Source organism: Capricornis sumatraensis, chromosome 8 (genome assembly GCF_032405125.1).
Source record: "Capricornis sumatraensis isolate serow.1 chromosome 8, serow.2, whole genome shotgun sequence".
Classification (NCBI taxonomy): domain Eukaryota; kingdom Metazoa; phylum Chordata; class Mammalia; order Artiodactyla; family Bovidae; genus Capricornis; species Capricornis sumatraensis.
The window spans coordinates 55,449,946-55,475,171 of record NC_091076.1 but is presented as its reverse complement, the minus strand read 5'-3'; the positions used below and the strand labels follow the sequence as shown (position 1 = coordinate 55,475,171).

At 40.7% G+C, this 25,226-nt stretch overlaps 2 protein-coding genes across 4 annotated transcripts in view; one reads left to right on the top strand and one right to left on the bottom strand.

Annotated features, from left to right (window-relative positions):
* Positions 1-12,227: 12,227 nt before the first annotated feature.
* COX11 (cytochrome c oxidase copper chaperone COX11) lies at positions 12,228-18,830 on the top strand. Its single transcript, XM_068976805.1, has 4 exons — positions 12,228-12,578; positions 15,484-15,639; positions 17,929-18,054; positions 18,440-18,830. Exons 1-4 carry the CDS (start codon positions 12,228-12,230, stop codon positions 18,653-18,655), a joined length of 849 nt encoding a protein of 282 aa, XP_068832906.1. The 3' UTR covers positions 18,656-18,830.
* Positions 18,831-18,912: 82 nt separating this feature from the next.
* TOM1L1 (target of myb1 like 1 membrane trafficking protein) overlaps positions 18,913-25,226 on the bottom strand; it is a 62,597-nt gene continuing 56,283 nt past the window's right edge. The window contains exons 13-16 of one of the 3 annotated variants that reach the window (XM_068976804.1): positions 24,917-25,022; positions 24,211-24,292; positions 20,548-20,612; positions 18,913-19,967 (exon numbers count right to left, since the gene is read on the bottom strand). In XM_068976804.1, coding sequence (XP_068832905.1) covers positions 20,549-20,612; positions 24,211-24,292; positions 24,917-25,022 — 252 coding nt within the window. In that variant the 3' untranslated portion in view covers positions 18,913-19,967; position 20,548. Of the gene's footprint in view, positions 19,968-20,547; positions 20,613-24,210; positions 24,293-24,916; positions 25,023-25,226 lie in introns of those variants that run through there. The other 2 variants (XR_011145164.1, XR_011145163.1) reach the window with 2 other exon arrangements.

Here is a 25,226-nt window from a genome sequence, read left to right as displayed (position 1 = left end):
CAACCTAGAGGAAATAAACAGATTCTTAGAAAAGGTCAACCTCTGCAGGCTGAATCAGGAAGAAAAAGAAATTATGAACAACCCAGTTACAAACACTGAAATCAAAACAGAGATGAAAACTCTCCCAAAATACAAAAGCCCAGGACCAGATAGGTTCACAGAGGAATTCCATCAGACATTTAGAGAAGAGTGAATGCCTATTTTTCTGAAACTCTTCCAAAAAATTGCAGAGGAAGGAACACTTGCAAACTGATTCTAAGAAGCCACAATCACACTGATACCAAAACCAGGCCAAGACAACACCAAAAAAGGAAATTACAGGCCAATATCACTAATGAACATAGATGCAAAAGTCCTCAACAAAATTCTAGCAAACAGAATTCAATAATACATTAAAAAGCTCATCCACTGTGATCAAGTCAGGTTTATTCCAGGGATGCAAGGATTCCTCAATATATATGCACATCAATCAAAGTGATACACCATATTAACAAATTAAAAGGTAAAAACCATATGCTCATCTCAATAGATGAAGAAAAACCTTGGACAAAATTCAGCATCCATTTATGATAAAAACGCTTCAAAAAATAGGCATAGAAAGAACCTACCTCAACAGAGTAAAGGCTACATATGAAAAGCCCACAGCAAAAACTATGCTCAATGGTGAAAAACTGAAAGCATTCCTCTAAAGAATAGGAACAAGACAAGGGTATCCACTCTCACCACTATTATTCAACATAGTTTTGGAAGTCCTAGCTAGGGCAGTAAGAGAAGAAAAATAAATAAAAGGAATCCAGATCGCAACCTAGTGTCTATTAAACAGGTGAATAAGTCAGAGAGAGAAATATAAATATCACATACTGACACATATATACGGAATCTAAAGAGATGGCCAAAGATGGAGAAGCTCTACAATTTCAGCAAAAACATGACCGGGAGATGACTGTGGCTCAGATCATGAACTCCTTATTGCCAAATTCAGACTTATATTGAAGAAAGTGGAGAAAACCACTAGACCATTCAGGTATGACCTAAATCAAATCCCTTATGATTATGCAATGGAAGTGACAAATAGATTTAAGGGACTAGATCTGATAGACAGAGTGCCTGATGAACTATGGATGGAGGTTCCTGACATTGTACAGGAGGCAGGGATAAAGACAACCCCCAAGAAAAAGAAATGCAAAAGAGCAAAATGGCTGTCTGAGGAGGCTTTACAAATAGCTGTGAAAAGAAGAGAAGCAAAAAGCAAAGGAGAAAAGGAAAGATATACACATTTGAATGCAGAGTTCCGAAGAATAGCAAGGAGAGATAAGAAAGCACTCCTCAGTGATCAGTGCAAAGAAATAGAGGAAAACAATAGAATGGGAAAGACTAGAGACATCTTAAAGATGACTAGAGATGCCAAGGGAACATTTCATGCAAAGATGGGCACAATAAAGGACAGAAATGGTATGGACCTAACAGAAGCAGAAGATATTAAGAAGAGGTAGCAAGAATACACAGAACTGTACAAAAAAGATCTTCACCACCAAAGTAATCACAATGATGATGTGATCACTCGTGTAGAGCCAGACATCTGGGAATGTGAAGTCAACTGGGCCTTAGGAAGCATCAGTACAAACAAAGCTAGTGGAGGTAATGAAATTCCAGTTGAGCTATTTCAAAACCTAAAAGATGATGCTGTGAAAGTGCTGCGCTCAATATGCCAACAAATTTGGAAAACTAACAGTGACCACAGGACTGGAAAAGGTCAGTTTTCATTTCAATCCCAAAGAAAGGCAATGCCAAAGAATGCTCACACTACCGCACAACTGCACTAATCTCACAGGATAGTGAAAGTGAAAGTGAAGGTGAAGTCACTCAGTCCTGTCCCACTCTTTGCGACCTATGGACTGTAGCCCACCAGGCTCCTTTGTCCATGGGATTATCCAGGCAACAATACTGGAGTGGGTTGCCATTTCCTTCTCCAGAGGATCTTCCCGACTCAGGGATCAAACCCAGGTCTCCCACGTTGCAGGCAGACGCTTTAACCTCTGAGCCACCAGGGAAGCCCCACGATAGTGAAGTAATGCTCAAAATTCTCCAAGCCAGGCTTCAACAATATGTGAATGGTGAACTTCCAGATGTTCAAGCTGGTTTTAGAAAAGGCAGAGGAACCAGAGATCAAATTGCCAACATCCACTGGATCATGGGAAAAGCAAGAGAGTTCCAGAAAAAAAACACCTATTTCTGATTTATTGACTATGCCAAAGCCTTTGACTGTGTGGATCACAATAAACTGTGGAAAATTCTGAGAGAGATGGGAATACCAGACCACCTGACCTCCCTCCTGAGAAATCTGTATGCAGGTCAAGAAACAACAGTTAGAACTGGACATGGAACAACAGACTGGTTCCAAATAGGCAAAGGAGTACTTCAAGACTGTATATTGTCACCCTCCTTATTTAACTTATATGCAGAGTACATCATGAGAAACACTGGACTGGAAGAAGCACAAGCTGGAATCAAGATTGCCGAGAGAAATATCAATAACCTCAGATATGCAGATGACACCACCCTTATGGCAGAAAGTGAAGAGGAACTCAAAAGCCTCTTGATGAAAGTGAAAGTGGAGAGTGAAAAAGTTGGCTTAAAGCTCAACATTCAGAAAATGAAGATCATGGCATCTGGTCCCATCACTTCATGGGAAATAGATGGGGAAAGAGTGGAAACAGTGTCAGACTTTATTTTTTTGGGCTCCAAAATCACTGCAGATGGTGATTGCAGCCATGAAATTAAAAGACGTTTACTCATTGGAAGAAAAGTTATGACCAACCTAGATAGCATATTGAAAGGCAGAGACATTACTTCGTCGACTAAGGTCCACTTAGTCAAGGCTATGGTTTACCCAGTGGTCATGTATGGATGTGAGAGTTGGACTGTGAAGGCTGAGCGCCGAAGAATTGATGCTTTTGAACTGCGGTGTTGGAGAAGACTCTTGAGAGTCCCTTGGACTGCAAGGAGATCCAACCAGTCCATCCTGAAGGAGATCAGCCCTGGGATTTTTTTGGAAGGAATGATGCTAAAGCTGAAACTCCAGTACTTTGGCCACCTCATGCAAAGAGTTGACTCATTAGAAAAGACTCTGATGCTGGGAGGGATTGGGGTCAGGAGGAGAAGGGGACGACAGAGGATGAGATGGCTGGATGGCATCACGGACTCGACGGACGTGAGCCTGAGTGAACTCCAGGAGTTGGTGATGGACAGGGAGTCCTGGTGTGCTGCGATTCATGGGGTCACAAAGAGTCGGACACGACTGAGCGACTGAACTGAACTGAACAGATATGCAGATGACACCACCCTATGGCAGAAGGTGAAGAACTAAAGAGCTTCTTGATGAAAGTGAAAGAGGAGAGTGAAAAGTTGGCTTAAAGCTCAACATTCAGAAAACGAAGATCATGGCATCTGGTCCCATCACTTCATGGCAAATAGATGGGGAAACAGTGGAAACAGTGACAGATTTTATTTTGGGGAGCTCCAAAATCACTGCAGATGGTGACTGCAGCCATGAAATTAAAAGACACATACTCCTTGGAAGGAAAGTTATGACCAAACTAGACAGCAAATTAAAAAGCAGAGACATTACTTTGCCAACAAAGGTCCATCTAGTCAATGCTACGGTTTTTCCAATAGTCATGTATGGATGTAAGAGTTGGACTATAATGAAAGCTGAGCACCAAAGAATTGATGCTTTTGAACTGTGGTGCTTGAGAAGACTCTTGAGAGTCCCCGAGTGCAAGAAGGTCCAACCAGTCCATCCTAAATGAGATCAGTCTTGGGTGTTCATTGGAAGGACTGATTTTGAAGCTGAAACTCCAATACTTTAGCCACCTGATATAAAGAGCTGACTCATTTGAAAAGACCCTGATGCTGGGAAAGCCTGAGGGCAGGAGGAGAAGGGGACAACAGAGGATGAGATGGTTGGATGGCATCACCAACTGGAGGGACATGAGTGTGAGTAACCTCCGTGAGTTGGGGATGGACAGGGAGGCCTGGCGTGCTGTGATCTACTGGGTCGCAACATGACTGAGTTGGACACGACTGAGAGACTGAACTGAACAAAAGAGATGGCACCGATGAATTTATTTTCAGGGCAGCCAAGGAGAAACAGACATAGAGAACAGACTTATGGACATAGGGGGAAGAGAGGAGGGAGAAGGGGAAATGTATGGAGAGAGTAACACAGAAATTTACAATACCATATGTAAAATGGACAGCCAATGGGAATTTGGTGTATGACTCAGGAAACGCAAACTGGGGCTCTGTGACAGGCTGAAGGTTGGGATGGGGAAGAAGATGGGAGGGAGGGAACATGGGTATACATTTGGCTGATTCTTGTTGATGTATGACAGAAAACCAAAAAATTCTGTAAAGCAATTATCCTTCAATTAAAAAATAAAAAAAAGAATGTGTGATTCATGACAATAGCATCATAATATAATAAAAATTAAACAATTATAACTTAAAAAAAAAGATTGCCTGGAAAAATCAACAGCCTCAGATATCCAGATGACACCACCCAAATGGCAAAAAGTGAAGAGGAACTAAAGAGCCTCTTGATGAATGTGAAAGAGAAGAGTGAAAAAGATGACTTAAAACTCAACATTCAAAAAATGAAGAACATGGCATCCAGTCTCATCACTCCATGGCAAATAGGTGGGGAAAAAAATGGAAATAGTGACAGACCTTACTTTCTTGGGCTCCAAAATCACTGTGGATGGTGACTGAAATTAGCTTGCTCCTTGGAAGGAAAGCTATGACAAACCTAGACAGCATGTTAAAAGCAGAGACATTATTTTGCTAACAAAAGTTCATCTAGTCAAAGCTACAATTTTTCAAGCAGTCATGTATGGATGTGAGAGTTGGATGAGGAAGAACTGATGCTTTTGTACTGTGGAGTTGGAGAAGATTCTTAAGAGTCCCTTGGACAGCATGGAGAGCAAAGCAATCAATCCTAAAGGAAATCAACCCTGAATATTCATTGGCAAGACTGATGCTGAAGCTCCAATCTTTGGCCACCTGATGTGAAGAGCCAACTCACTGGAAAAGACCCTGATGCAGGGAAAGATTGAGGGCAAGAAGAGAAAGGAGAGACAGAGAATGAGATAGTTGGATGGCATCACCAACTCAATGGACATGACACTCCGTGAGATGGTGAAGGACAGAGAAGCCTGGCATGCTGCAGTTCATGCTGCCGTCACAAAGAGTTAGACATGACTTAGCCACTGCTTCCCTTGTGGCTCAGACGGTAAAGTGTCTGCTAACAATGTGGGAGACCCAGGTTCGATCCCTCGGTCAGGAAGTTCCCCTGGAGAGGGAAATGGCTACCCACTCCAGAATTCTTGCCTGGAAAATCCCATGGATGGAGGAGCCCGGTAGGCTGCAGTCCATGGGGTCACAAAGTGTTGGACAAAACTGAGCCACTTCACTTCACTTAGCCACTGCACAATAACAAGGTTCTTTAAGAACAATGGTAGAGAGCAGGAAGGACTCCCTTCCCTGGGGTAGACTAACTGATCTTTTTAAAATGGCAGAAAAGTTTCTGGAAATCAAGATACAAATGATTGATCAAAGGGTTATTTTACTATCTGCTTTATTTTCTACCCAAAGGCAATATTTGCCTAGGTGCTGCATTCTTTTCTTAGATTTTCAAGAATCCAAGCACCCATTTGAATGCAGAGTTCCAAAGATTAGTAAGGAGAGATAAGAAAGCTTTCCTCAGTGATCAATGCAGATATAGAGAAAAACAACAGAATGGGAAAGACTAGAGATCTCTTCAAGAAAATTAGAGATACCAAGGGAACTTTTCACGTAAAGATGGGCACAATAAAGGACAGAAATAGTATGGACCTGACAGAAGCAGAAGATATTAAAAAGAGTCCCCAAGAATACACAGAACTATATACAAAAGAACTTCACATCTCAGATAATCACTATGCTGCGATCACTCACCTAGAGCCAGACATCCTGGAATGTGAAGTCAAGTGGGCCTTGGGAAGCATCACTAGAGCAAAACTAATGGAGATGATGGCATTCCAGTTGAGTTATTTCAAATCCTAAAAGATGATGCTGTGAAAGTGCTGCACTCAATATGCCAACAAATTTGGAAAACTCAGCAGTGGCCACAGGACTGGAAAAGGTCAGTTTTCATTCCAGTCCCAAAGAAAGGCAATGCCAAAGAATGTTCAAACTATCACACAATTGTACTCATCTCACATGCTAGTAAGGTAATGCTCAAAATTCTCCAAGCCAGGCTTCAACAGTACATGAACCGTGAACTTCCAGATGCTCAAGCTGGATTCAGAAAAGGCAGAGGAACCAGAGATCAAATTGCAAACATCTGCTGGATCATCAAAAAAGCAAGAAAGTTCCAGAAAAACATCTACTTCAGTTTTACTGACTATGCCAAAGCCTTTGACTGCATGGATCACAATAAACTATGGAAAATTCTTCAAGAGATGGGAATACCAGACCACCTGACCTGCCTCCCGAGAAATCTGTATGGAGGTCAAGAAGCAATAGTTAGAACTGGACATGGAACAACAGACTGGTTCCAAATCGGGGAAGGAGTATATCAAGGCCATATCAGAGAAGGCAGTGGCACCCCACTCCAGTACTCTTGCCTGGAAAATCCCATGGATGGAGGAGCCTGGTAGGCTGCAGTCCATGGGGTCGCTAAGTCAGGCACGACTGAGCAACTTCACTTTCACTTTTCACTATCATGCATTGGAGAAGGAAATGGCAACCCACTCCAGTGTTCTTGCCTGGAGAATCCTAGGGACGGGGGAGCCTGGTGGGCTGCCGTCTATGAGGTCGCACAGAGTCAGACACAACTGAAGCGACTTAGCAGCAGCAGCAAGGCTGTATATTGTCACCCTGCTTATTTAACTCATATGCAGAGTACACCATGAGAATCACTGGGCTGGATGAAACACAAGCTGGAATCAAGATTGTTGGGAGAAATACCAATAACCTCAGATATGCAGATGACACCACCCTTATGCGGAAAGAGAAGAAGAACTAAAGAGCCTCTTGATGAAAGTGAAAGAGAAGAGTGAAAAAGTTGGCTTAAAGCTCAACATTCAGAAAAGTAAGATCATGGCATCTGGTCCCATCACTTCATGGCAAGTAGATGGGGAAACACAGAAACAGTGACAGACTTTATTTTGGGGGGCTCCAAAATCACTGCAGATGGTGACTGCAGCCATAAAATTAAAAGACACTTGCTTCTTGGTAGAAAAGTTATGAGCAACCTAGAGCACTTATTTAAAAGCAGAGACATTACTTTGCTAACAAAGGTCCACCTAGTTAAACCTATGGTTTTCCCAGTAGTCATGTATGGATGTGAGAGTTGGACTATAAAGAAAGCTGAGCACTGCAGAATTGATGCTTTTGAACTGTGGTGTTGGAGAAGACTCTTCAGAGTCCCTTGGACTGCAAGGAGATCCAACCAGTCCATCCTAAAGGAAATCAGTCCTGAATATTCATTGGAAGGACTGATGCTGAAGTTGAAACTCCAATATTTTGGCCACCTGATGCCAAGAGCTGAAGACTCTGATGCTGGGAAAGACTGAAGGCGGCAGAAGAAGGGGATGACAGAGGATGAGATGGTTGGATGGCATCACTGATTCAATGGACATGAGTGTGAGTAAACTCCGAGAGCTGGTGATGGACAGGGAGGCCTGGCATGCTGCAGTCCATGGGATCGCAAAGAGTCGTACATGACTGAGCAACTGAACTAAACTGAAGCCCATCAGCAGTGAAACTCATTTGTCTTGGAGTTGCAAGGATAGCAACATGCAAGCCACAGCCCAAACCAGTGGGAAACAGCAGATAGTTGGTTCAAAGAAGCAGTCCTAGGCTTCTTGAAAGGAGATAATTAGACTAACAGCTTACTGCTCACACAGGTTTCCTGAGACTGACTGCCCTCTGTTTGGTAAGCAATGCTATCCTATGTTCCCCTTTGTGCTAAATGCTTATTACAGTATGCCTAACAAGCCAAGGCCTCTGCTTTAATGGCATATATATGTTTCATTGGGAGATAATAAAAACGGGAAAAACATGAGCTAGTTTCAGATACTGAAAGGTAACAACAGATCATACGTGACTAGACAGAGGAGAGTTAATTTAAATTCCAGCTAAGATCCACATAATAGATGAGCCAGGAGCAAAAGAGGGACCCAGTATTTCAGGTGGAGAACAGGTATCAGGCAGCAAAAAGTTTGGAGTGTTTACAGAGCAAAGAGTGTGGTGGTATCATGGTGGATGGGGAGAGAAAAATGAAGTCAGAGAAGCAGGTAGGGTCTTAGAATCTTAGGGGTCATTGTAAGGAATATGAATTTTTGCTTGATCTTATTTCATACAATCTGACTATTCTCAGAAGATCTGCATTTGCTTTTTGTCTTATCTCTTATCTTTAACTTTTGCTCACTCTAGGTAGGCTGACTGAACCCTAGCCTGAATTATGTTAAAATGTTGGTCAGGTCATCTGAGATACAATCAATCTGGGGGAAGGGGACAGTACAAAATGAAAATGTAAAGCTCCTTGTAAAAAAAAAAATTATTAATAACTTCAAGATAGTGCCAGCAGAGCATTAAACTAAGTACATGGTCCAACTAAGTAAGGGGCCTGTTTAAGAGCAAGGCCCTGTGTGACTGACTGCATAGTTCACAAACCCATGAGGCTGGTACTGATCTTGAAGACCATTACTTGAAAAAAAAATGCCCCTGCTGGGCATACACACAGAGGAAACCAGAATTGAAAGAGACATGTGTACCCCAATGTTCATTGCAGCACTGTTTACAATAGCCAGGACATGGAAGCAACCTAGATGTCCATCAGCAGATGAATGGATAAGAAAGCTGTGGTACATATACACAATGGAGTATTACTCAGCCATTAAAAAGAATACATTTGAATCAGTTCTAATGAGGTGGATGAAAATGGAGCCTATTATACAGAGTGAAGTAAGCCAGAAAGAAAAACACAAATACAGTATACTAACGCATACATATGGAATTTAAAAGATGGTAACGGTAACCCTGTATGCGAGACAGCAAAAGAGACACAGATGTATAGAACAGTCTTTTGGACTCTGTGGGAGAGGGAGAGGGTGGGATGATTGGGGAGAATGGCATTGAAACGTATAATATCATATAAGAAACAAATCGCCAGTCTAGGTTCGATGCATGATACAGGATGCCTAGGGCTGGTGCACTGGGATGACCCAGAGAGATGGTATGGGGAGGGAGGTGGAAGGGGGGTTCATGATTGGGAACACATGTACACCTGTGGTGGATTCATGTTGATGAATGGCAAAACCAATACAATATTGTAACATAAAAATAATAATAAAATAAAATATGAAAAAAAATGCCTTTTACTGATAAATTACTTCTGTTTTCATTTCACCTTAACTGACAATCATATAAACTTATTCAAGACCTTTTAAATGGAGTAGCCTTTCAAACATGTTATTTAAAGGAAGCTGCCAGGAAATAAGAAACTAGCATATTAAGACTTACTGAGAGAACTTCATGCCACTATTGTGCACTAAGCGGAAAACATAATGAACACAGTAAACATACTAAACACATGGTAAAGATACTAAAAAATGTAATTACAAACTGAATTTTAAAAACAATACATCTTTATAATCTTTGCATCTTCAGAAAGCCTAAAAAACCAATAATCAGATAAGAAAACATTATGACTATCAAACCATTTTTTTTCCATTTTTCCTTCTTTTCCTACCTTCACCTATTTCACTCAGCTGTTACCTCTCCTAAATGGTTTGTATGAAAAATAACCTACTATTTTACCTACTATGTAAAATTGGACATGATCATAGGTAAGTAGAAAGGGTTCATAAGATTCAATTATTTATTGCTAAAAAATGATATTACAAATTAAAGGTGCCAAGTCTGAGATGTCAGTCCCGTCCTTGATGTTTTAAGTTTGAAATAAACATCTCTCCCTGCAGGAAAGGGCTACACTAGCCTTACCTAAGGTGTCCCCATTTCATTCATGGTAGAAGCCATTACTTAGCATTAGTTATCAGAATGATTTATGCAACGTCACAAGCATATTCAGGCTCATTAAGAACTGCAGTCAATACTGTTCTACTGCTACCAAGATTACTGTACCTTGGAAAAGAGTAATTTCATTTGCAACTAATTATAAATAAAAATCCAAAACAAAGACATTATTATTGACAAATTTATGCTGCTACCTGTTGATACATTGAAGGGTTGCCTGGAAAAAAAGAATGGTCAAAGGGAATGCTTTGTTGGTTTCAGTGACATTAACAGTTGCATGGGGTTTGAGTCTATGCTGTAAGGAATTTAAAATATGACACGTTTTCAACCTAAAAGAGATGACAGTCTGGTGTAAGAACTAAGGTAGTTACAGATGAAAAAAAAAAAACCTGGCAAATGTTCTCATAACACAAGTATAAATTTTCAGAATGAAAGAATCTTGAAATTTTTGTGCAAAGTAGAAGAGTCAGAAGATACTTTTTATTTATTTATTTTTTGTTTGTAATTTTCTGGCCATGTGACCACAAGTTAATCAATTACTCTTTCAAGGTGACCATCATCACTCACCTGGACTACTGCAACTGCCTCCTAACTGTTCTATTTTCTTTTTTGCTCCCTTCCCCTTAGTCCACTCTCCATTCCAAAACCAGTATCTTTTTAAAAATGTGAATCAGATTTCACTTGTAAGCTTCATATTATTTTTAGAATAAAATACAAACCCTGGATACTCCAGTTAAAAGTAAATTTTTAAAAATATAAACCTTGGACATGGCCTAAAAGGCACTATTACCTGGCCCATTTCTCCTGCTCACAATGGCCTCCTTTTTGTTTTTCAGTGGTAAGTAGCTCTTTCTTGCCTAATCGCCTTTGCATGACTTAGAATTGTCATTGGTAGGTTGCTCCTTATCATCACCCAGGACTAGGCTCAAATAGACCTTTCTTTAGTGCCTCTCCTCTTGACTTTCAATCACACTGTACTGATTGTTATCTGAAATTCTTGTGTATCTGTTACTTGCCTTTCTCCTGAGTCCCTTCAGTAAAAGGACACATTCTATAACTGATCTTCTTTGACTTTCTCTGTGCTGTAGCCCCAGTAGGTAGAACGATGTCTGGCCCACAATAGTACAATAAATGTTGAATGATTTGAAGTCATTTAACTTCACAGGATTTCAGTCTTTTCATCCACAAAATGGGGATAATTATAACTACTCTGGACATTAGCAATAAAGACTAACGTTCACTAAATGCTTACACTGTGAAAATCACTTCACATGCATATCTTCATATATACTGTTACGATTTTTATTTTACAAGTAAGGCCGCTAAGTTTTAAAGAGGTCAAACAACTGGCCTGAGGACACAAGGCCACAGTGAGGACCCGGGTATGAATCTAGACTTGTGTAACCTTGGAATCTGATGTCATAGTTCCTTGCAAGATGCTTCCTTTCATTACGGCAAAATCGGCTGTGCCTTCCGCCCCAGTTTGGTCTGTAGGACAACTGAAAAAAGCTATTACATCTCCCGTGCGTTTATTTTTCAAGATAAGCAGTCCATTCCCTTCAACCCCTCCTTAAATGATCCTCACAGCCCGGTCACCATCCTCTCAAAAACCAGTCTGACGACGTCTCTCTCGCCCCAGAACTGGTTAATTTTCACTGGAAAAGTGGTTAAGGGACACGAGACCAACAGAAGCCGATTCCCAGGAGCTGAGAAAATAAAGGTGTGCGAGGGTCCAAGCGGGCTGTGGTTGACACAGGAAGGTTTCCCTGTCCAAACCCAGGACACTGATAGCGGACCGGCCACCAAGGGCCCGCGCGGGACACGGCCGTGCCAGGGCGAGACAAAGCCTGCTGGGGGCTGGAAATTTCAGGGACACAAGCCATGTGATGAGGGAGTGCAGGCGGAGGAGCGCGAGGCGTTTTCTTGAAAGTAAGCTAAACAAATACTGGAGGAAAGCGAAGTGGGAGGAACAGTTATTAACAAAATCGCGAACTTACCGGCCAACCGGCCTCCGTAGCCCGACCGCAAAGGCGGCTGAGAACCGTAGCCTAGGCAGCGGCGGGCTCAACCCAGAGCTCGCGGGACCGAGGAGGCCTCGCGAGATCCGGCCCCCTGCCCCTGACAGGCGGGCGCGCTTTCCGGGCGTCATGGGAGGGCTCTGGCGTCCGGCTTGGAGACGCGTCGTTTTCTGCGGGTGGCCTTGGCGCCACCTTGGGCGCCCAACCCGGGCTGCCGAGAGGGCAGAGCCGTGTCTCCGGCCGGGGAGGAGCGGGCCGGCGGGTACTGACCAGGGGCTGAGGCGGTTTGGGACATGGAGGCGCCCGAGCCCGGCGGAGCAGCCGGCTCGGCGGCCGAAGAGCACGAACCCCTACACGCGCTCGCAGGAGGAGGACTGGAGGCGGCGGAACAAGACGGTCCTCACCTACGTGGCCGCGGCGGCGGTGGGCATGCTGGGCGCGTCCTACGCCGCCGTGCCCCTTTACCGGCTCTACTGCCAGGTAGGGCTGGCGCGGCCCCCCCGGCGGCCCTTCTGGAGGGGCGGAGGACCGGGGCGGCTCCCTAGACCGCGAGGCTCCGCGGGGCCCGGTGGAGGACTGCCCGAAATGACCTCCCCGAGGAAAACGGGCCTTGAAGTTCATCAAGAAAGCTAGTGACAGAGCTGCCGGTCCAACTCGAGCTCTTGTGTTCTTGCCCGTACCCCACTGCCGAGTGAAATTCCCTGTTCTCAGAGCTACCACCCGAAAGGTCTGCAGTCTACACTCCTGTATCCAGCAATGTCCTGCTGCTCACACGCCTGCCTGCTTTTAAAATGTAATTTATGTTCATACATTCCCTCTGTGAAACACATGCAGGTTCTGTGCAAAGGTTAAGCCTGGAAACGGGAGTTTGCTTGCTACTTCTGCTTAAACTGGGAGTAGCTTTTTATCTGTACAAACTACTGTGATTTAGGACTTCAAGGCTTTACCCCTTTGTTAATATGTAACTGTTATGTCCTTCCTCCGGGCTCCCTTTTAGATCAGAAACTCTAGTGCAGTGGTTTTCAAAGGGCAGACCCTCCCACGAGCCGCAGCATCATTACCTGAGAGGGGAACTTGAGTACAGATTGTTGGATCCTACTCCAGAACTGTTTAATCAGGAACTCTGGTGGGCAGGGCCCAGCAATGTGTATTTTAATAAGTTCCCTAGCAGATTGTGATGCAGACTTAATGTTTGGGAACCGCAGGCACAGGGCTACTTCACCTGTTACATATACATGTTCTGCTAAGTTCTTAATCAGTAGTTTGCTGCTTTGGGCATTAGGTCACCCATGGAGCTTCTTAAACATATCAGGGCTTCCCTACCCCAGAGATTCTGATTAGGAGACCTGGGTAGGGTCCAGAAATTTCTGTTTTAAAACCGTGCCATGAATGAGAGCTACACTTTGGGTTCATTCACTAAGTGAGTAATAGCGGGTTCCCAAACTTTGTTGTACATCGGAGTCACCAATAATATTGAAACTAGAATCTAAAGGACTTGTTAGTCTCTTAATATCAGCATTTTTATGGGAAGGGGCAGTGGCTTGATTGCTGGAGGATGAGTGTAGAATGTGAGTTAATGTTCATCACAAGCTAGCCTGGACCAAGCATGAATCCCCAAACTACCATTGATGAAATCATAAACAGAACTGAATCCAAAACATCTAGTGTAGATCTCCCCAAACCACGGGGCATGGACAGGGGGAGGTGGGTGGGTGATTTTATTTTCCAGGGAATATTTAACAATATCTGAAGACATTTTAGTTGCCATAATCTGGGAGGTGCAGGGGGAGGGTGCTGCCTAGTGGGTAGAGGTTAAGGGATGCTGCTAAACATCCAGCACTGCAGAGAACAGACCCCTCCCCCAACCCCACCAAAAAAAACAAATTATTATCCTATCCAAAGTGTCTTTAGTGCCAAGATTGAGAAACCCTGCCCCAAACTGAAATGACAGATTTCATTCACATGGATGAAAGTGCAGGGCGGGAAAGTAAAAATCTATTGTGGTTTGCAATCCTAAACTTAAATCACAGTTGGATGTTCAGTAGTGACACTTCCAAAAGAACATCTTTTAATTTTTGGAATCACAGAACTTTAGAGCCAAAAGTAAGGGATTATGTAAACCACTTCATACAACGAGCTCATTTTATGAGTATAGAAAGTGTAGCCCAAAGAAAGTAAAATTGAGTTTTTGGAGTTACTTAGTGACAGAACTAGACTAGAGCACAGGACATTTTCTTTTCAGGGCCTTTTTCTATTCTTGTTTAATTTTGCAAATCATCACACTAATTTGAAGACTGTATTCAAAGACTGTCAGAAAGAAAACATTCAAGTGACTCAGGTTCTTCAGAAACAAGTTACATCTTAAAACATAGCCTTCTTGAACAGAAGAATTGACTTGCCCTCTGATTAAACAAGGGTAAATAAAGGCTTGCCCTCTGATGTGTTTTGTAGGGTTATAATGTAACTTCATAATGCGTGGCAGTTTAGTGAAGCTGATTGACTTGTTTAACAAGCCGAGGTAGTAGTACTGTATTTTGCTGGGAGTCTTCCATAGCCTCAAATTTGGTATTTTTTTCCCAGTATAGTAACAGATTAATTATCCGGAGACCAGAATTCTGGCAGCCTCAAGCATCAGAAGAATGATGACCCTGGAAGTAAGGATTTTTTTTAAGCATCTCTGATAAGGAAATAAGTAACAGCAATGAAGATAGGCAAGAAGTGTCAGATACAGATTATCCTGATGCCTTATGATTAGTCCATTGAGTGACCAAAGAGATCAGGTTCTCTGATATAACTGATGATACTATGTAAAAGCTGTACAAAAAATACAGAAAACATTTACAGAAACATTTTACCAACATGGCAAAATACTTAACGATGCTTGAGGAAAGCAGACTATAGAAGTGAATTTACAAACTAATCTTACACTAAAAGTTATGATACAGAAAAGGACCAGATAAGAATGTGGAAAATGGAATTAAATAGTTTTATTGAAATGACAGCATTGTGGGTATATTTTATTTCTATTCATAATAGTGGTTATAAAATACTAGCAATAAGGAGAAAGATGTTTAATGAAAAGTTCAGCTAAAAATTCAGAGCTCTGTTATCAGTGCAGAGTCCATTCTCTTTCAGATGATTCATTTTTGATCATTTTTACAACCAGGTGATTACAGAAAAATATGACTTTAACATACATAGACCCTTGACACCCAAAAAGTGGTCAAATCATTAGCACATTCATAGGAAATGGTCAGTGATAGTATGTAAACCTTGCTACTGGATTATTATTTTTAAAATTTTGTTTCATCCAGTAAATAGGTCATCAGCACCTAAAACTATTGTACTTTTGTATAGCATATTATGCCTTGTTATCTTTTCCTAGACTACTGGACTTGGAGGATCAGCAGTAGCAGGTCATGCATCAGACCAGATTGAAAACATGGTACCTGTTAAGGATCGGATCATTAAAATCACCTTTAATGCAGATGTGCATGCGAGTCTCCAGTGGAACTTTAGACCTCAGCAAACAGAAATATATGTAAGTACTTAAAACAATGTTTAAAAGATTGCTTTTTCCAATTTAAAGATTGATTCTTTCATCACTTACTGTTTCACAATTTAGGAAACACTCATCTAAACTTAATTTCAGAATACTGACAGATTCCATTACTGTAATTCTTCTATACCCACAGACTACTTTTTGACAGTGCACTACATTTAATGCAACAAATATTCTTTTAAGTTATATGGCGTCATAATAAAAGTCACTTTGGAGCAATGGAAAATGTCCTATTTTTATTAGAATCATATTAAGAGTTCACTAAAAAGTTCTCTGGTCACCAATCTTGAGAGTAGGAACAGCTGTCCCGATGCGTCAGACAGTAAAAAATATGTCTGCAATGCAGCAGACCCGGGCTTGATCCCTGGGGCACGAAGATCCCCTGAGTAAGGGAATGGCTACCCACTCCAGTATTCTTTCTTGCCTGGAGAATCCCATGAACAGAGGAGCCTGGCGGGCTAGTCATTGGGGTTTCAAAGAGTCAGACACAACTGAGTGACTAACACTTAAACTTATTTACCCCAGGTAGAGATGATATCGGAGAAGGCAATGGCACCCCACTCCAGTACTCCGGCCTGGAAAATCCCATGGACGAAGGAGCCTAGAAGGCTGCGGTCTGTGGGGTCGCTGAGGGTCAGACATGACTGAGCGACTTCACTTTCACTTTTCACTTTCATGCATTGGAGAAGGACATGGCAACCCACTCCAGTGTTCTTGCCTGGAAAATCCCAGGGACGGGGGAGCCTGGTGGGCTGCTGTCTGTGGGGTCACACAGAGTCGGACACGACTGAAGTGACTTAGCAGCAGCAGCAGCAGAGATGATATAGGAAACTGTTGGAAAACATTGGTTATACTGGAAAGTAGTTTACTGGTTTACATCAAAATATCCATATCTCTCGGAGAAGGCAGTGGCACCCCACTCCAGTACTCTTGCCTGGAAAATCCCATGGACGGAGGAGCCTGGAAGGCTGCAGTCCATGGGGTTGCTGAGGGTCGGACACGACTGAGCAACTTCACTTTCACTTTTCATTTTCATGCATTGGAGAAGGAAATGGCAGCCCACTCCAGTGTTCTTGCCTGGAGAATCCCAGGGACGGGGGAACCTGGTGGGCTGCCGTCTATGGGGTCGCAGAGTCAGACACGACTGAAGTGACATAGCAGCAGCAGCGCATCCGTATCTCTTAAAATAAATTTAAGGATTTTTGAAGTAATCATGCCAAAAAGTTACATTCTAGCTCAGAAAGACTATGCACCTTAAAAGTTGCTTAACATCTTGCCTAGAGGATTTAGCTGGAATTACCTCATGAACTGAGGAATAAGCCAGAAAAATTTAATTGTAACTCTTACTGGAAAACTCTATGAATGATAGTGCTTTCCCAGGTTAGTAATCCTGACTGAATCTCTTCAGTGTTTGAGGGTGTTAAAGATTGTGGTTCTGAGTATTAATTCCAGTCACATAGTAGTACACAAGGTATTAGTGGCTAATCTGGTACATGTGACAGAGCATCCCTAGGACACTAGTCAGTGTCCAAGTACTTTAAAGCTTGCGATTTATTTTATCCATTATTTTCTCTCAAAAGAAAAGTATTAGTGCTTTTTGGCTAAATGAAATTTCTATCTAGTCAGTTTTACTTTGGTTATACATATAATTTACTCTGGTTGTAAACTAAGTTTAAGGTTGGTAATGTTCTCTAAAAAGTGAAGTGAAAGTCACTCAGTCATGTCCAACTCTTTGCAACCCCGTGGACTGTATGTAGCCCGCTACGCTCCTCTGTCCATGGAATTCTCCAAGCAAGAATACTAGAGTGGGTAGCCATTTCTTTCTCCAGGGTATCTTTCCAACCCAGAGATCGAATCCAGGTCTCCTGCACTGTAGGCAGATTCTTTACCGTCTGAGTCACCAGAGAAGGGAAGCCTTTTTCTAAACAGAATCTTTAGTCAGTTTATATAATATTCAGGGTAAGTGTTAAGAAGTTAGATTTGGCTGTTCTTGGACACATTTTAAATAACTTCATCTGCAGATTATCACTTCAAGACTTCAGACATAGAAGAGAACAATCCGTAATGTATGCGTAATAGAACAGTGGTTCTCCACTGACATGCAAGTAACATTTGAAGGTCAAACGTTCTTGGGTAGCATTCATTATTTATTTTGCTAACTCTTAAAATTAGATTAGGTATTATGGTCTGAAATGACTGACTAATTTAGTATGGAGTGCAGATTTGTAAGATTTAAAGTGTCGATAATGTGTATTTTCCTTAAAACAGGTAGTGCCAGGAGAGACAGCACTGGCGTTTTATAAAGCTAAGAATCCTACTGACAAACCAGTAATCGGAATTTCTACATACAATGTTGTACCATTTGAAGCCGGACAGTACTTCAATAAAATACAGGTATAACTGAATGCAGATGTTACAGAATGTGATCAAAGTACCTGAGATTGTTTGGTAATAAATTTACTGCAGTGTTTTTTTAGAAGATACAAATTTTTGAAATTCATTTATTTTAAAATTCAAACTATTTCTTCATTGCTTATAATAATTATGCAGAGGTTGAGAACCAAACTATATGGATATCAGTTTTTTTAAGATTAGAAGAATTTGCTGATTCTCGATCTTTAAAAGCAAAAGTCAATCAGAGATGAAAGATGCTGTTATCCTATCATAGAATTTAAAGATTTAATTAACAGTATGCTTATTAAAGCCAATAAATGAAGCACAGTTTCTATTCTAGGTAGCAGAATAGAAATACTAATGAATACTTTTCTATAACTTTTAGTGCTTCTGCTTTGAAGAACAAAGGCTTAATCCACAAGAGGAAGTAGATATGCCAGTATTTTTCTACATTGATCCTGAATTTGCTGAAGATCCAAGAATGGTGAATGTTGATCTCATCACTCTTTCTTATACTTTTTTTGAAGCAAAGGAGGGGCATAAGTTGGCAGTCCCAGGCTATAATTCAAATCACCAACTAAGTCCTGCTTCAAATTTGTGATTTTTAAAAAATCATGCACCTTGTCTTCTCAGAGAAGTATTTAAACTAATATGAAGCCTTCTGTTTTAAATGTTATCTACTGATGGTTCTTTTCTTCCAAATTCATTTATCCTACTTAGAATGTATGACAGTTCGAAACCATGTATGTTGGCAGAAACTTGATTCAGCTCCCCTTTCAGGTTATCAGCACTTCGTACTTGTAGCAATAAACTTTTATTATTATTTCTCAAATAACTGGTTATTTTCATTACAAACAGTCACTATTTTAAAAGCTCAAAACAAAAGAGTAATCACTGAGCCCTAACAACTTACCCAAAGACTACATTTTTATTTCAAATCTGACTGTATTTTCCCCTTAAACTCTAGGGCTATCTTACATTCAGAGTACTAAATAAGTACTTTGAAAGTCTGGTACCATGAAATTTAAATAAAATGCATTAAGTATATCTAGTAGGCTTCCAGCATTTCTTGTGGTAATTCCAAGTCCCCAGATTTTAAATTCTAAGTGGGATTGTGAGGATTTACTAACATTAGAAGTTCTTCTGAAAAAAAAAAAGAAAAAGTTCTTGAACTGTCTTAATAGTAATTCATTTGTCATTATAACTTGTGACAAAGGAAAATACAAGTTATCCTAAATGTTTTCCAATAGACTTTCTTCCAAAAAGACAAAAACAACCTTTTAGTGTTATAAAGAATTGTATTTAAAGGCAACCAATGTAGAATCCAGTGACCTCTTGAGGGTAAACCTGAAATACAGTTGAACTACAATCATCAAAGCTTTCACAACTTATAATTCTAAATAAGAGTGTTATTTATAAAGAAGTGCAAATTGACTTTTACATTCAACTTTAGGTAAATAAAGGCACTCAAGTATTCTTCCTGAATAATAGAGTTTTTCCATGTCATGCTTTGACTTATTAACAATTATTTTGTACTGAAACAGTCTTCATCTACTCTTAACCCATCTCTTGTGATGATTCTAAATGTAGGAAGGCCTGTGAAAACATAAGGTGCTACACTTAACATGGTTGGCCTCAGTACCATGAATTTTTGTTCTGCCTAAATTTTAAGGGAATGTATATTACAACCAAGTTCTTCTGAGATAAAGCTTAAGCTGCTGTCAGGAACCATATATGTTATTCTGGAACTGTGACTCTTCTGTTTAAACCTCATTAATGCAGAGGAAAAATATTCCACTGTGGTTTTGATGTTTTGGAAGGTTTTAACTTGTGGGTCTCAAAGCTGGACAGGGTCCACCTTTTGGAAAATTGGCACCCATAATGCTGCTAGTGAACTGGTCATCCATTTCCACCTGGAATAAAAAGAAGAGTCAATTATCTCCGTCCTTTCCTCTCTTTCCCCAGTCCTTGATAAACAGACACCCACAGTCAAGTAGAGGAAAGGTGGGAATGTACTACTTCCACGAGGGAAGTGTGAAGGGAATAAATATGGTTAATAGGTTATTGGTGGCTGTGTGCATTTATTAGTAAATGAATGGAATGATTAATAAAGCAATAGAATCCAGACCAACCTAGAATAACAGTAAATGGGTTCTACCAGTCCCAGTCAGCAAGTATTAACTGTACATAGAATACAAATCTGATTCTATTGCTAAGAATTTTTTATTGATCAGCTGTTTTTGTTAGCATTAATATTTTTATACCATAAACCAATTTCTGCATTACCAAGATTTATAATTTTTAGCTAACATGGTCACAAAGAATCTATCTCATTGATCATTACAATTTGAGTGACATAGGAACTTGGGTAACACTTCACTCATCAAATTGTCAGACTGAGATGGCCCTTACAAAGTGTAAATCATAAATGTAGACAGTGACAGTTACACTAAAATCATGTGGAATGTAAGGTGTGTGAGTTGAAGTCTTTACCTCAACAATCACTGTGACTTTGAGCTCCTTTGTGGTGATGAACATCAATGTCTTCATAAATAGCTCTGAAACAAGTCATCATGGTAAATTGATAAATATGGTTATGGATCAATTTCAATGTACTATTTTGGCTTTTAACTGCCATCATCTTACACCAAAAATCTGGTGCCATTTTAGGTGTTGAGGCTGTATCAATAAATAAAAACAAAGGTCTCTTCCCTGAAGCTTACATTATAAAAACTACTTTAGATCTTAATGCTGCTATTCCCGTGCATCTTACAAATATGTATCTTATATAACCGTCTTATAATTTAATGAGAAATATGGCTCAAATTTAGACAGCTTGCTTTTTGCTTAAAAAAAAAAAAGCAAGAATTGTTCAGCTTTCCCTGGCTTAAACATTAGAAATTAATATTCTAGCTTATTTAACCACTGTCATCTTTGTACTTTGTATATAGTAATTCTTCTGTGATAATCTTCATTTGCCTTAACATATGTCTATAGATAGAAAATATCTATACCTACAAATATGGCATTAATATACACAGTATAGCAACACATGACTAAGAAAAAGAATCTCATAAAAATCAAAGCACTTTTAACACATAATCGCTAACTTCAAGAAGTGCCAGCATGGTCCAGAAATTTTAATGTTTCTCTGTTTTGTCTTTCATTTTCCACGGAAGTATTTCAACCTCCTTCACGCTACTCAAATCTATGATGCCCCTCCTCTCAGTCGGAAAAACCTCCTATCTTAATAAATGTCTTTACGTGGAAACCTGATGTTCCCATCACCAAATCTTCAAGTCTCTTTTCATCTGCACCATCATCTACTTTTATGATCCTATCTAATGACCCCTGGCTTCTTAAACACTTCACTCAGACTCCCTCCCTGAATCTTCAACCTCTTCTCTACTAAATTTTATCCCTCAGGATTCACAGATGTTCCAGCATTTCCCATTTTATAAAATAACAGTCTTTTATCCCATGTCTACTTAATTGCCTCAGTAATACTCTTAGCTGCCAGACCACTTTCCCCAAATCCTTTGTGTTTAAGTTTCTTTGTAAGCTGCCTGTGCACCGTCTACTTCATCCCTTTTTAATGCACTGAGATTTGCCCCTGTCCCTGTCAACTTCTACTGAATCACTCATGATGATTTGTTACTTAGTCCATTATCTAGTGTTGAGTCCTTGTCTGTCTTCAGCGACGTTCATCACATTTGTGCACTCCCTTCTTGTTGTTTCCAGACTGCGATTTCCACATCTGGTAATAGGTTCCGTGTTGTTCTCTTTGCTCCTGACTTTTCCATTTCTCTCCCCCTGGGCCTGCAACAGTGATTCCCAAACTTGTCACTACACTAAAAACTGCAGGTCTTAATTTGAATGTCACTTCTCAGGCTTTCTCTAACCCCCAATTAAGTCAGTTCTTTCTGTTATATATTGTCAAGTCAATATCTTTCATACTATTAACACAAACTGCAAATGCATGTTTGCCTGCTGATTTAATTTCTGCCTCCTTATTAGATTTGCCCTCCATTAGGTTCAACATTATAAATTAGGCACCAATCATTTCCCCTTGTACATAGTTAATTTTCAGTCATATGTCAAATGAGTGAATTGTGTATGGATATGTATATTCATAAGTACTCTGTTCTGCTGGAGTAGAAATTCTTAACTTGGGGTTCATGGACAACCAGTGATGTGATAATCCCAGGACTTTCATGTAAGATTTTATGCTTTTCCTTAGGGAGAAGTTCCCTGGATCTCATGGAACGTTTAAAGAGATTGAGACACCCTACCACCCAGAAAGTAAGAACTATAGTGCCGGTGGTGGTTCTTCAGTCCTTAAGTCATGTCCAACCCTTTGTTACCCCATGGACTGCAGCATGCCAGGCCTCCCTGTCCTCCGTATCTTCCAGTTTGCTCAAGTTCATATCCATTGAGTTGGTGATGCTATGTAACCATCTCATCTCCTGCCTTCTTCTCCTCCTGTCCTCAATCTTTCCCAGCATCAGGGTCTTTTCCAGTGAGTTGGCTCTTTGTATCAGGTGGCTAAAGTTTTGGAGCTTCAGCTTCAGCATCAGTCCTTCCAGTGAATATTCAGGGTTGGTTTCCTTTAGAATTGACTGGTTTGATCTTGCAGTCCAAAGGACTCTCAAAAGTCTTCTCCAGCACCACAATCTGAAAGTGTCATGAGCTTTCAAAGTGGTAGGGAGTTCCAAAACTTCACCTCTCCAGCTTCTTGCTATTTCTTACCTTTAATATCTCCTATACCACCACATCTACTTAACAACTAACTCATAATTAACTAGATTATTATAACCTGCTTCCTATTTGCTTGGAGAAACTGATTAAAAAAACATGCGTTCTTGAGACAACATACCTAGTCTAACCAGTTTCTAATTCCTTAAAGCACTAACATATTCAGTGATACTTTATCAAGCAGAATGAAAGTTTCACAATCCTGTTAGGAAAAAATATTTAATGAACTCCTAAACTTACTGTAATAAGCCTGGGACTGCATAGTGGCTGCCTGTTTAAGATGAGACAGGTTCTGCAGGCCTGCTTTACTCACTTACAAATCATTCCAAAACATCACTACACTGAGGGTGTGAACCAGGGGGTCAGGGTCAAAAACACAAATGGCTACACATGTCAGGCAGATCAGATGAAGGTATGTGGGGGGCCTGGTGAACTGAGACAGCGCAGCCCCAAACTATTGCTAGCATGTAAAAATGCAGGCCTGGCATTGTTGTCCTATCAAAAAGCATCCAGAGGTTCAGAAAGTTAGTGAAATATCCCATCTTTTAACTTGGCAAGTAATTTTTATGTGCATATTTAAAATTCACATAGGTCAAACAAAGCACAGTTGCAGGCAAGATACAGCCTGTAGGCTGCTAGTTTCTAAACAATCATTTCTATGAAAATGCTTTAATCATTTTAAACAAGTTTGGAGGTAACTTTCAGTTACTCAAAATATATTAAAACTAATGAGCCTGTGTATGCATGCTCAGTTGTGTCTGACTCTGTGACTCCCCGGACTGTAACTCGCCAAGCACCTCTGTCCATGGAATTCTCCAGGCAAGAATACTGGAGTGCGTTGCTATTTCCTACTCCACTAATGAGGCTACCATCCCATAAACATTTATATGCACTTGACCAATATGAAATCACAAAATAATATTGCTTTAAGGATTCCAAGTTAAAAAGTAAATTTTACATTAATAAGCACACTTGTCATAGGTAGTGAAGATTAAAAACAAGTTCTTAAGTAAGTCTTTTTCTGGCATTAGTCAAAGAACAACTAAAATACCCCATCAATGTGGTACTTAAGAGTCATCAATCAGTGAATAGTGCCCATCTCGAGCTGGAGAGAATCTGACTTTCTTCCAAGGCATCTATAAGGAATACACTAATGCACATGATGGTTCTGCTTATTTCTTAGTGTGCAACCCCAGTGTTTTTATTTTTAAGTCACAAGGTCAAGAATGACAAGACCAACATTAAGAGCAATAACCACCACAAAATCTCATAAATCACTTTTATATAAGGTCATTGATTTCTGCTAAGGCCTGAACAAAGTTAAATGTATAACCAAACCCTGTGAGCTCTGCTACCAAAGGGAACCAAGACAAAAAAATAATCATTTTGTAAATGACTTACTCTGTGGTGACAGCAGGAGCTAAGGGATCAAACTCCATTACTTCACAGTAATTGGGTGGCTGGAGATCGTTCTTTGTCATCGCTATAGGCAACAAAAAGAAACACACATTGTGCTTTTTGAGGAGATGCACACAGTTAATACTCTCTCTGACTTTGACTTCAAACAGAAGATCCTAATGACCACTTGACAACCAGAAACAAGCATACTGGTGTCCCAGCGCTACTGCCCAGTACAAGTCTACAGGCGCCCAGACTCGGACTAAAGGTTCATTCACCTCAGCACTCAGAATACAGGATTCAGTGCCACACAAGCACCTCCACAGTCTCATGTCAGTCACGGGGCTTCCCATGTGGCTCAGCAGTCAAGAATCCCCTTGCCAATGCAGGAGATATGCCTGGGTCGGAAAGACCCCCTGGAGAAGGGCACGGCAACCCACTCCAATGTTCTTGCCTGGGAAATCCCCCGGACAGAGGAACCCAACGGGCTGCAGTCCACGGGGCTGCAGAGTTGGGCGTGACTTAGTGACAACAGCAACAGTCAGTCATAATGAAATCTGCCTTAAATTTACCTCATGTAGCTGAAAATGCAAATGTACTCTAATTTCTTCTCTCTGCATATCTGTTTTTAGTCACCAATAAATCTCTAGCAGACCCATCTATTCTCGTAAGTTTCTTTATTTGGTGCAGATAATAAGGTCTTAAGTACCTGGATGATTGCTAGGCAGAGGTGGCAGTCTCTGGTTTGATGGTGTTGCTGGAACGGTCTGTAGGCTAACTGGCTGCAGTAATACTGCATTTGAATGTTCCAGAAACTGAAGAGAGCAGAGCACATGTTCAAATAAACATTCTAAGCTTTTATGATTTTGATTCCTAACCTTCCAAGTGGCACTATCCCAAGAATCATATATTCTCAATCAGATAAGAATTACTAATGGTTAACTATTATTTTAGTTTTTAAGGTAATATCCCCTTATAAAACCTACTGCTGTTCTGTCTGGTTTCATGCTCCCTGCACC

Bases quoted from the DNA above. Each gene is read 5' to 3' on its own strand.
- COX11 (XM_068976805.1), top strand. From the start codon at position 12,228: ATGGGAGGGCTCTGGCGTCCGGCTTGGAGACGCGTCGTTTTCTGCGGG. The intron at 15,640-17,928 runs GTAAGTACTTAA...TCCTTAAAACAG, and splicing joins CTCAGCAAACAGAAATATAT to GTAGTGCCAGGAGAGACAGC. The intron at 18,055-18,439 runs GTATAACTGAAT...TATAACTTTTAG, and splicing joins AGTACTTCAATAAAATACAG to TGCTTCTGCTTTGAAGAACA.